Source organism: Zea mays, chromosome 8 (assembly GCF_902167145.1).
Source record: "Zea mays cultivar B73 chromosome 8, Zm-B73-REFERENCE-NAM-5.0, whole genome shotgun sequence".
Taxonomy (NCBI): Eukaryota; Viridiplantae; Streptophyta; class Magnoliopsida; order Poales; family Poaceae; genus Zea; species Zea mays.
This window is the reverse complement of record NC_050103.1, coordinates 27611235-27623351: the sequence shown is the minus strand read 5'-3', so window position 1 is coordinate 27623351 and position 12117 is coordinate 27611235. Positions and strand designations below refer to the sequence as shown.

Below are 12117 nucleotides of genomic sequence, written 5' to 3'. Positions count from 1 at the left end.
CTAGTTCAGTTAACATGTGTAGGCTGGCTGTTCATTGTCCAGCTTGCTGGATTCACTGGGAGCCAGTTCAGTTAGCTGAACGCCAATTCGGAGATGTTAACTGGGAGCCAGTCGAGCTGGTGGGAGCTGAGCCTGTTAGGGCTGATTGGGAGCCTAGGAAGGGAGCTAAGTACACGAGGGTATGTGACTCACTATTTATTTTGCATTTTCCATGGAAAAGGTATCAACTCACATAGCTATATTTCTACATTTTAGGCCTCAATTGGTGTTCCTACTTCATCTCAACCAAACCCGTCAACATTTGAAGGTTCAAGCCAATACAATTTGGCTCCATTTGAAGGCCAAAACTACATGAACAATGATGAAGGCAATGGAGTCTGTCAGAACATCGAAGGAGGACCTGGAATTAGGCCACAAAAGTTGTTCTCAATAAGGAAAAGGAATGATTAACTGTGATATGTGCCTTGTTAATGTAAACTGTGACTATTGTGCCTTGTTACTGCAAAATATGATTCTGAAACGATTTTTATTGGGTCACTACATTATGTGCTGGATGTGTTGGATGGAGCGCTTGGTTTTTTATTTGGTAATTGCATTCTGAAACGATTTTTATTAGCCCTGTTGTATGAGCTGGATAGAGCGCTCGGTTCCCGTGAGCTCATCCGGGTTGTTGGAGCGCCTACTTACAAGTTACAATGAGTTCTGCAGCATAGCTGGTTGCGTATGCACAAGCAGACTAGCCGTGTGCAGCATGCCCTTCACTCCTGTTCCATTTCCACCTGTTGCTGCGCTGTCTTGGCTTTTCAGCAGCCCTGGCATTTGACTGTTAGTGCTAGCTACTAGTTTCTTCACTCGCCTTACAAAGTTACAAGTGACCTCGGCAAAGTGTTACTGGTAGTTTAGTTTCTGGAAAAGCTTGTTCTCTTGTCGTTGGATGATTGATGACAATTTGATAAGGCCGTACCTTCTGGCTTCAGATTTTCTTCATGGCATATTGTATGAGCTGGATGGAGCGCTCGGTTTTGGCTAAGCTAACCAAGCCAAGGAGCCAAGCCGATTAGTGTTTTAAGAATGGAGCCAAACGTGTTTGCTATAAGATTAGACCACCTAATTTGGAGGGAGGAGTTTGACAGAATATAAGTTGTAAGTGGGTATTTGAAAACACCCCAAACTTGTAAGTGGGTTTATGCAGTTTTCCCTTATTTTTTGAACTTTTTACACTCTTGACGTGACATTAGAATTGTTGTTCCTTTTCATTCTGGATGGAAGAGAAGTATGTTCCTTGTTTGATTTCAGTTTTGGTTTTTTTCTTCAATTTATCTTTGCCTTTTCCCTGTATTGTTGCAACTTACATAAACACCTATGTCTCAAGTTTTTGGAGATGTACAATGGCTCACTTGATGCTTCGTTTTTAGGTGCCCCCTACATTTAAGGGGCGAAAGCAAATTGAGAACCGCAGAGTGGTTGAGTTGGGTGGAAAGGTAATTTCTCGTTTTCTTTACCTCCACCTGTTCTGGCTTGAAACTTTTTATGTCATCTCAGTGTTTATGTCATCTGAAAAATAGTCCGTTAAGAAGCACCGCACACCGTTAAGTGTTGCGAAGCTAGCTTTGAAGAATCAGAAGAAACGAGAACAGAAGAAAATGGAAGAGGTGGAGGTACTCAACTTATCCGGTGCACTTTTTATAACCTGTTTTCAAGGACATAAACAAGGAGTGACACATCAGAACTCTATGCAGGAAAAACTCCTTGGGATCTTTAGGAAGAGGGACAAGGACACCAAACCTCACAAGAAAAGGCCAGAGGACCGAGTGCTTAGGGCCACAGAAGGGCGCTTTAGGAACGGTATACTGAACGTCAAGCATCTTCTGGCGCCACCGAAACCATCAGGCAAGGACATGTCGGAACCGAAGATGAGGAAGGACAAACACAAGGGGAAGGTTAAGCAGAAGGAAGAGACGTTGAAGAAAGCACACTTCTGTAACCAGGCTTGCTATTAAGAATTTTAGATAGATGATTGATGAAACGTTTAAATGACACCTTTTTGTGGTCATCCTGAAATTAAGATGTTTCCTTGCTCTACTGGAATCTTTTAAGTGATCCTTGAAACGATGTAATTCTCCATGATGCGGTTCAGGAAGAGAGAGGCTTATTTGGTTCAGTTTTATATGCCCTTCGATCACTGGGCTTGTACAATATGTTTTTGCTTAGTCACCATGTGCTCGGATTACATATTTGTATTTGTATTGTCATCTTGGATATGATCAAAGCTAGGGGTATTTATCGACGGCTAAAATGTTGTCGTCTCTAAAATGTTAGATTGATTCCATTCTGCAAAAAGAATACATTTCCATTGTCCAGCTGCAAGAATTTTACATCCGCAATCGATTGTTGCATGTCCAGTGATTGTCAGTACAAGATTACAGTGGCCTATAAATTTTACACAATAAAATTTAAGAATTAAATTGGATTAAGATTAATCTCTATTTTTATTCATTTTTAAATTAAATTACCTTTACGGGGCGTTTGGATCCCTTCATTTTAAAGGAATTGGAATTCACTTAATAAAGTAACTTATTTAGTTTGGAATTTGACGTTCCACCACTTTCCAAAGTTCAGATATAAGACTATCTCAAATTCATGGGGTGGAGAGTGAGAAATGATTTTATGCATTAGTAGAATTGGTTTCTAATCTATAACTTACATGACACTCTTCGTCTCACTCCTCTATAGTAAAAATGTAGCACATAAATATCTCCGACATCTTTCTAATAATAGTATACAAATATATTTTGCATAAAACCGAATTAACTTAATTGATATATGCCTAAATTACTATTATTAGAATGGAATTTAATTCCAATGATCCAAACGGGGCGTTAGGGCTTTTATAAATTATGAATAAATATTTGGATCATTACATTAACGTCCGTAATATAAGGGACTAATCGTTTAATAAACAAACAAATAAATAAATCGGATTCCCAAATAAAATGGCCCAGCTGTATCTAGCATGGACTCGTGGGGCTCAGTAAAGTAACGCTGACATTTTCAATCCGAGGTAACAGTAATAATCGGCGTATTAAACGGTAAATAAGAAGAAGAGGAGGAAGACAGTTGCTGCTACTCGGCACACCAAACCACTCCAGTGGAGTCCAACACCGCCTCTTCTCCTCTTCTCGATTCGAAATCGAGTACGTCCGAATGCTCTAGAACCTTCCGGGCCTAGGGATCTCGATGGGGCCCGAGCAGGAGGAGGCCGTGCTGGAGACCATCTGGGACCTCCACGACAAGGTCAGCGACGCGATCCACGCCCTCTCCCGCGCCCACTTCCTGCGCGCCGTTCGCCGCCGCTCCTCGGCCTCCGCCCCCGGCCTCGTGGACGTCAAGGGCGGGGGTCTGGGTCTCGGCGCGCGCGGCGGAGACGAGGTCGTCGCCCTGGCGGCCCTGGCTGAGGAGGCCAGGAGCCTGCACGCCATCCGCGCCGCGCTGGAGGACCTCGAGGACCAGTTCGAGTGTTTTCTCGTGAGCCCCCCCTCCTGACCTGGCTTTCCCTCCCTCCTCCATTTCTCGCTTGCCAATTCGTTAATGTTTGTTAGTTTGTTGATTGGATGTTCGTCTAGTGCCGGTGTGACTGGAAATGCGGGTGGGTGGTTGTCGAGACTTGAAACCACCGTAGGATCTTGTGCATTTACCACATGTTCAAGTGTTTTACTAGTCAATTGAAGGGCTCTCTGAGGAGAGGATTTGCCTTAAAAGAATCCCTAATATTCAGATCTGCATGGAGTTGGGAAAACTCTGTTCTCTAAAAAAAATATAAAAGGTATTTGTGCGAGTGAGAGTGGCATGTATTATTCATCTTGTTGGCAGCATACCAGGCCTTGTTTTAATCCTGTGTGATATAAAGGTAACAAGTGATTCAATTTCATTGCCACGTTTGGTGGTTTCAGCCTTTCTTTCAGGCAAGTAGGCCGTAATATGGCCGAGTGCGAGAGCATATTTGGAATTTTGATGGGACTGTGGACTGTCTGCTACCATAATAACATGTTTATATGAACAAAAAGGTCCACTCTGATCGTATTATTACATGACAGACAGGGCTGGAGTGAAGAGCTCCAGTTCTCCACATACTTTTTTATGTCTGCAGTTGTTTTAATATGTGATGATGAAATCGTTACGTGTACTCATTCCCATTCAGAATTCCAGACTACTAACCTTGAAAGTTTGAACTGCATCGGCATTTTATTAGGTCACGGGTCTCAAGTGTCTGAAACCCCCCGTGCTATGTGCTGTTCTGAAATCTACGGGTACATACACTTGTAGAGTGCTTTCTGTTACCTGTGAAACGAAATCACCATCTAAGCCAATATTTTTGTTTTGATAAATATTATTATTGTAAGGAACAGTCACGACCTATGCTTCTTTCTAGTCGTGATGCGCATTGCTCTTTCGCAGGCCGTGCAGACACAGCAACAGACCGAACGAGATTTCGCGATGGCGAGGCTGGAGCAAAGCCGCATCATGCTCGCGATAAGGCTCAAAGAGCATCACGGGAGAAACCACAAGGTCATAGACGAGGCGTCTGCCTTCGTCCGCGATGTCTACCAGGACGTCTGGCCTTCCCTGTCAGCTACCAAGGCCGAGAGACGCGCCGACAGTTCAGGTAACCCGGCGAAGGGTCCGAGCTTCCTCGCGCGGATGGTGTCCTCTAGCCTTGCTGTAGCTGGGAGCGGTTTCAGTCTCAAAAGGCTGGCTTTAGCTCTCGGCCTAGTCGCGGTGCTGCAGTCTTCAGGGGTCGGTGACCGCAGGTACAGGAGGACCACCAGCGAGAGGAGCTCGTCGTGGCTGGGATCATCATCTCCGAGAGGCGGTAGAACGGGTCGTCTTGACGTGTCTCTAGCCAGGGGTTGAAAGGGGGGGAGGGCCTTGTTTTGTTGCCTGTACATGACTCGCTAGGACGTAGTGTCGCAGTAGAAGGTTTGTTGTTCGGTCTAGTTGGTGTCTGTTGTCATTTCGATTGGTTTTGATCGTGAAAACCGCATCTATTTTACGTTCAGGGTTTGTTGGGCGATTTTGTACTAGGATTTATTTGCCGCGCTGCGGTTTGTGGCCTTGCACTGTATGCCCCTGTGGCAAGGGCCAAGCTCAGGCCCGCTGCGGTGTTTTTTTGTTGCTTTCTCGGGCCAGCAGCACCAGGCTTCATCGCTGAGGCTGCTCTCTGCCCATCATGCCGGGCGCAGCCGGTGGGCATGTTTGATTTGTGGCTAAATGTGACACATTTTATCTAAGGTTAGTCTTTTGAATGGAAGAATTAAACTTAGACAGAAAAGTTAGATAAGGTATGACAACTTAGTTAGGGAACCAAATCTCTACTATCTATTAAGGCAATAGTGTAGACCATGGCACAACCATGCCCCCGCTTGCTCCCCCTCCCCCGCTCGATCCGCAATCTCGGGCCCCCGACCCAACGCAAACGCCGCCATGGATCAGCCCCACCCCCATGCCTCCGCCTCCCCCTCTCCGCGTGTGCCCCCACATCCGTCCAATCCGCCCGCGAAAGCAGCAGATAGGCGACCTCCTATGGCGACCCCATCCACGCACGCCCAACCCCACCTTCGCAAAACCTCCACGCGCCAATGCCTCATCCACACATGCGGAGCCCTGCCTCCGCGAAATCCCCGCCCACCTGCGTCGGATAGGCGACATTCACAACCTCCGCGACCTGCTATGGCGGCTCCGTGACATCCACGCCGATAACACTGCATCCTCTGCCTCAGCCTCGTCCGTTGGGTGCCGCTCTGCTTCCCTTGTTGTCGTGCGTTGCACGAGTCGAGCGCACGCTGCTTGCTACTCGGCTGGTCGTCGATGACCATGGGGCACTTCGTCAACTCCATGGATCCAACGTCGGGGGTGTAGGTGATCAGGGACTGGAACAACATCGTCTAGGTCGTGCTCCGCTCGCCCAAGGGAGCTTCCGAGCGGGTATGGACTGGCGGACTGTGATGTCACCCTCTCCTCTCTTCATCTTGTTGGGTGATCGATCGAATCTGCATTGCTTGTTTGGTCATGGTTTTGACGGGTTTTGCCATCTGGCTAGACTGCCTGATTTGCTTCGCAGGTGAGCCTGTACGGCGGCCAGGTCGTCTCATGGAGGAACGACCACGACGAGGATCTCCTCTTCATCAGCAGCAAGGTGAGCTCCCCTTCTTTATTTCCCACAATTACTCTTGTCGTCGTCCAGTAATCTGTATTGCTTACAGGTTCTCAGATTTTTTTGTGGCATTTGATTTGCTTCAGTGTTCTTATAGCATTTATGTCAGGCTGTATATTCCTGAAACCGACACCTGCGAAAAGATATGAGTTCAACCGGGCTGCAAAGAACAAAACTGAATTGTATTAATTTATAACTGACATCAAGCGTCTTGTGGCATCGTCAGCTACTAGATATGTAGATGGCGCATAATGGTTTGAATGGGGCACTGGCTTGGAGACCAATCAAAATCTATAGGGCTCTCAATGTCTGTACTAACTATCCTTGTGTTCACATAAAGTTAGATTTCTCTATCCTCGTATTTGTTTGTTCTTGTACTATGTATTGTATAGAGACATTGAAGACTAAAGCCATGAATTTGTTTTCTCATTTATGTCGTCGGTGTCTGTTGACATGACGTTCTAGCTCCTATCGAATTTCTTGCTTTCGTGTCGTTCTGTGTTCAAGGTGATCAATATGGTTTTGTTTAACTGGGTACGAACTTATGTGCAAGATTAAACACAGTTTGAGTTTATCTGATATTAGATTGGATAAACATATGGTTCATTGATCAGACTACATGTTATTCTCATATCATAAAAAATGTATTGACATTTCTTTAACGCATCAAGAATGTAACATATGTTTTGGCTCTAGAAACAATGTCAAAACATGCCGGTGAATCTATGATGCAATATTGAAGGCATCTTGGGTTTATCAAACCTCATTAATTTTTTTGGCTAAGATACATGTTTTTAACGCGTCAAGAAGGTAGCACAATTGCCATATTTTGGCTATAACATTGCTGAAACATATCTCTGATGCAAGATTGAAGACAACTTGAGTTTATCAGATCTCATATTAGAGAAATATGTGGTTTATTGTTCAAGCTACATGTTAAACATTATTTTGGATTATTACATGTTAAACTAGGGCAGGGCTGGTGCAACGGTGGAGCATACCGTCTGTAACCGGAAGGTCCCGGGTTCGAGGCCCAGCCTCTACATATTATATGAGTAAAGTTTGGCACTTAAAGATACCCTTCCTTATACGCAACACGATGCGGGAAGCCTACAACACTGGGTACACCCTTATTAGAGCTCGACTCGGCTCGACCACTCAACAAACTGAAGGAGCAGGCTTGGCTCGGCTCAAATTCGACTCATGAGCCGGCTCAACTCGTGAGCGGCATCCATGTGACTATGCCATTATGCTCAAATAATAGGGTAGCAACAATTCTAATATGCCATTTGTTATCAATAATGATCAACTATGTTTTTTAGGTTCAAGTTTAAAGAAATGTCCACAAATTCAGAAAAGTGCAGCAGTATACTCTTCTTTCAATCAAGACTATTGGGTGCAACGAAGATTGTTCTTACTGCCCTCAGGCATCAAGATACAACACTGGATTGAAGAAGTGATGGACAAGTATGTTGAAGCATAAAAAAAGGTATTGTTATTATAGCAATGGATTTTTTTAATAGCAAACTTTGAATGACTGTTCGCATATAAAGATTATAGCACTGGATAGTTAAAGGCAAGGGCAAATATGCAGTTTACTGGGAAAAGAAATTTTCCATTCAGCTGGTCTTTTCGTCTGATTTTGGTCAATAATTTTTACTTTATAGATGAACCCGACAAACAAGTCTGGAGCGCGGTTAGGATCAAGACATCAACAATTCCTAGCCTTCAAGATTGAAACCAATTGTCTCTACAAAGTTTTAGAGGTAGCTTAATTTTGATTAACACTACAACACATGGATATACATATGTTATTGTTGCAATATTTTTCCGTTGCAACGCACGGGTATTTACCTAGTATACCCAGAATGCGCGTACCAAAGATCGCCGTGCCCTGGCACACCCCGGGTTCCAGCCAATGTGCCTATAGCTTGCCTTCTCCAATCCTCTCCCCGCTGCCGCCCCTGCACCTATAGGTGTACATTCGGGCCGCCCGGCCCGGCCCGGCCTAAGCCCGAAAAGGTCCGTATTGTTTGAATTTCGGACCGGCCCGACCCGTTTGAATTTTGGGTCGTGCCGGGCCGGCCCATGGGCCTAGCCCTCGGCCCACGGCCCGGCCCGTAATTGCTTAAACGTGCCGGGCTCATTTCGGGCGGCCCGAAATTATAAAAGCCCTAAATTCAATTTTTGGCCCGAAATTCAATTTTTGGCCCGAAATTCAGTTTTTAGCCCAAAATTCACATTAGAGCCCTAAATTCAAAAAATAATAAAAAATAAAAGATAAGACAAATAAATTTGAACAAAATCAAACTTAATATTTGTATTAATTAAAGTTACCACAACTATGCAATGACTATCTCATTTATAAATCATTTGTTAGAAGGAAAAAGAGTATAACCAGCTCTATACAAAGTTCGTAAGTTCAGTTTATTGTCTAATGTTCATAACAAAAGCAAAAATTACATCACACACTCTAATTCAAAGCTACAAAAAATATCTAACTAGCATTATCTCTAGCTTTATATTCTTTATCAAGTATATGAAAGTGTGAAATTAAGTGTGGTTTTAATAAATATATGGGCCTTTTCGTGCCTCTATATGGGTCATTTCGTGTCTGCCTTAAATGGGCCGTGCCCGTGCCCGCCCATGGGCCGTGACCTCGGCCCAAACCCGGCCCGATATAACGGGCCGTGCCGGCCCAGCACTAAATTATTTCGGGCCGTGCTTTTTTTGTGCTTCGGGCCGGCCCATCAAGCCCGACCCAAATGTACACCTATACCTGCACCCTCTGCTCCTACGTTGAGTCTTCCTCCTTCCAGCCAGTACGCTAGGTGCCCGTGCCCAAGAGTGTGCTAGATGTCGCTGGCATGCCCCAGAGTTGGTCCATCGTACTGTAAAAGCTGCGGCATGGCACGGCGACGTCCTTGGTGCTGCTGCGGACCTGCCCCTGCCCTGCGCAGGCGACCAACACGGAAGGCGGTGGATGCATGTCCATGGAGCAGAAAGGGACGGGGAAATAAAAGAGGAGAGGGGGGATTTGCAGGCGAGGCCACGCGACGCCACAGCAAGGCAGCCACGCTCGCCTCTGCTGTCTGCTCTGTGCTCTGCCCCACGAGCTGGGCACAAGCACAACCCAGGGTTTGTTCGCTTTGGAGTGGATTGAGGGGGATTGGAGGGGATTAAATCCCCTCCTATACAAATTTGTATAGGAGGAGATTTAATCCCCTCCAATCCCCCTCAATCCACTCCAAAGCGAACAAGCCCCCAGAGGGCAGAGGCCAGAGCACAGCCATGCATGCATTTTCCCTAATGCTTCTCCTGTCTCTGTCTTCGGCTCGCCGGCCGGGGAATCCTGTTCTCCGGCGCCACAGTTTCCACGGCCCAGCAACGCTGAGGGAAAAGAGCGCGCACCACCAACCACCCATCGCTCGGGTCGTGCCAAAAACTCACTTCTTCCTCCTTGGCGGGGAGGGGGATTCGCCGCCGGACACTTCTTCTTTGTCTCTTCTTCCCTTCTTCATACGCTAAAACAATACAGCTTTTCCCAAATAAAAACAAGACGGCGGAACCAAAATTGGCCGGACTAGGCGAACCCGGTGCGCAGAGAGAGTCTAGGCGACGGGCAGCGGGTCGATCTGGAACAGGTCGGTGATGTCTTGGAATAATTCGTCCACCTGCCGCCACCTCACCGCGTCGGACGGGCACTCCTCCTCCTCCTCGGGTGTGCAGGCGGAGAACGGCGGCAGGGACAGCGCCTCCACCTCCGGGGCGTCGGCGAGGAAGTCCAGCGGGAGGTCGGCCAGCAGGTCGAACTCGGTGTACAGCGCCGGGAGCTCGCTGGCCAAGGAGAAGGGGCAGCCGAACACGATGGTCGAATCGCCGGTCTCCGGGTTCCTCGCGGCAGCCTTGCTGCGTGTGCCGCCGGCGTCGGCGGAGGGCGGGAACGAGCGGAGCACGGAGGTCGGCGACGCCACCGCCGTCACGGACTCCTCGCCGGAGTCGTATGTCGATGTCGCGGCGCTCTTGGACGCCGCCGGCTGTGAGAGGCGCTCGGGGTCCACCTGCTGCTGGAAGTTGGTGGTGGCGTCGCGGCCGCGGAGCTGGACGGCGGCCGAGTCGTACACCTTGGCGGCCTCCTCGGCGGTGTCGAAGGTGCCGAGCCACACCCGCACCCGGCGCCACGGGTCGCGGATCTCCGCCGCGTACTTGCCCCACGGCCGCCGCCGCACGCCGCGGAACCGGGGCTCCGAGGCCTCACCGTCGGGCTTCCGCTTCCGCTTCGGCCCCGGGAGCACCGCCCCCAGAGACGCCGCGGCCGTCGCCTCCTCCTCCTCCTTTGCCGCCCGCTCCAGGTGGATCTCCTGCACGTAGCGCTTCACCCTCCTGCGCGCGGCCTTCTTTTCCTCCTCCTCCTCCGCTTCGTCGCCGGACGAGTCGGTCGCGTCGTAGTCGTCGCAGAAGACCCGCACCGTCCTGGGCCCCGCGACGGCGGCGCGCCCCGCAGCCACGACCACCGCCCGGGAGGTGACGTCGACGTGCTCCGTCCGCCTCACCGTCACGAACACCTCCTCTTCCTCCATGGGCCACATCACTCCGCTCGCATTTGACTTGCCGCCAAGCTAAACCCCTCAAGAAACCTCCGAACCAACTTTCGTGCGCTCGCTGCCGCCGTTGTTGGCTGACAACTCCACTTTTTATAGCATCCCTTCCCCGAGCCCATTTCGGGAAATCATTTTCTTTTTCTTTGCTGCCCGTTTAACCGCAGGCAGCCAGGCACCAAACGAACGAAGAAACAGACCGTTTGCTTTCCCCACCCCCACAGAGGCCGCAGGACCCACCTGTAGGTGATAGCAGAGCCGGGTATCCAATGGCACCGGGCCGTATCCCCGCCGGTCCCACCAGAAAGCGACGGGGACATCCTAGAGGCGGCGGCGGCGGCCGACGTGTCGCTCCAGCCCCGCCGCATCCGCTGCGTGCGTGGCGGCCCCACGTGTCAGGGACCGACACGTGAGCCGGCTTTTTTTTTCGTGGCGGCAAAGGCCGCGTGGCCTCTGTGGCGTCGTTCTTTCTCCTCTCCTTTTTTTTTGCACCGCGGCCACTCCTGTCTGCCCGCCCACGCAGTCACGCCCAGTGATCGAGGGGACGTGCAGTAATTTGGTTAGTTCGCGAGGAGTGGTGATGTCACGCGCGTGGATGATGATGATGACCTGATATTTTCAGTTTCGGTCCGTCTCCCTCCGGCGGCTGCTTGCGTGCCAAGGCAAAGGGAGCCAAGTAGCCAACACGCCCACCTACCCCGGGGCCCGGGCTGTGACCTTTTTCGTTTTTCCCCTCCCTCCGAATTTGAAACGGGATGCAGTATTTTTTTTTGGCTTGCAAGCTTAGAAATGGCTTAGTAGTCATCAATATAGATCTAAGATTTATTTATGTCGAGTTTTGTCTGTTACCTTGCTGACTATGATGCTAATGATAAGACCATTTGTTTCTCGTCAAAATTATATAAGTTAGATTATAATCGAAGGGTATAAAATAAAATATCACTGTTGAGCGCCATATTGAGCGGCCGGACGGTCCGCGGTCCAGACAGTCCGCGCCTGTGGGCCGGACGGTCCGCGCATGCGCAGAGCAGTTTAGGGTTCCGAGTTTTGTGCTATGTTTGTTGGCTAGATTTGCGGAATTAACCCGAAATCCAGTCGTGTAAAGGGTCCAGCCCCCCTCCTCTATATAAAGAGAGGTCTACGGCCGATTTGGAATCAACAATCGAATCAATACAACTTCTATTCGCATTTATTTCCAGTACAATTAGGAGTAGTTCTAGTCTAGTTCTAGTTTAGCCTCTCGATCCCCAAATTCTCCGCCTCTCCTCGACTCTACGTCGATTAGAGGAGTCTAGGTCGGCCGGCCCG

The 12117-nt window shown here is 48.7% G+C and overlaps 2 protein-coding genes and 2 long non-coding RNA genes across 4 annotated transcripts; 3 read left to right on the top strand and 1 right to left on the bottom strand.

Annotated features, from left to right (window-relative positions):
* Positions 1-1395: 1395 nt before the first annotated feature.
* Positions 1396-2289, top strand: LOC109941573 (uncharacterized). Its single transcript, XR_002264238.3, has 3 exons — positions 1396-1481; positions 1566-1652; positions 1740-2289. It is a non-coding gene; the product is annotated as an uncharacterized lncRNA (long non-coding RNA).
* Positions 2290-3115: 826 nt separating this feature from the next.
* LOC100276107 (Plastid division protein PDV1) lies at positions 3116-5111 on the top strand. The gene is made up of 2 exons (NM_001149979.2): positions 3116-3525; positions 4456-5111. Exons 1-2 carry the CDS (start codon positions 3238-3240, stop codon positions 4909-4911), a joined length of 744 nt encoding a protein of 247 aa, NP_001143451.2. The 5' UTR covers positions 3116-3237; the 3' UTR covers positions 4912-5111.
* Positions 5112-5476: 365 nt separating this feature from the next.
* LOC109941671 (uncharacterized) lies at positions 5477-6644 on the top strand. The gene is made up of 2 exons (XR_002264387.1): positions 5477-6193; positions 6321-6644. It is a non-coding gene; the product is annotated as an uncharacterized lncRNA (long non-coding RNA).
* A 3003-nt stretch (positions 6645-9647) lies between these two features.
* Positions 9648-11769, bottom strand: LOC103634995 (pathogenesis-related genes transcriptional activator PTI6). Its single transcript, XM_008657568.4, has one exon. The coding sequence runs from the start codon at positions 10798-10800 to the stop codon at positions 9823-9825; it is 978 nt and encodes a 325-aa protein (XP_008655790.1). The 5' UTR covers positions 10801-11769; the 3' UTR covers positions 9648-9822.
* Positions 11770-12117: the final 348 nt, after the last annotated feature.

Coding starts and splice junctions, on each gene's coding strand:
- LOC100276107 (NM_001149979.2), top strand. CDS start 3,238: ATGGGGCCCGAGCAGGAGGAGGCCGTGCTGGAGACCATCTGGGACCTC. Junction 3,526..4,455: donor ACCAGTTCGAGTGTTTTCTC/GTGAGCCCCCCC, acceptor GCTCTTTCGCAG/GCCGTGCAGACACAGCAACA.
- LOC103634995 (XM_008657568.4), bottom strand. CDS start 10,800: ATGTGGCCCATGGAGGAAGAGGAGGTGTTCGTGACGGTGAGGCGGACG.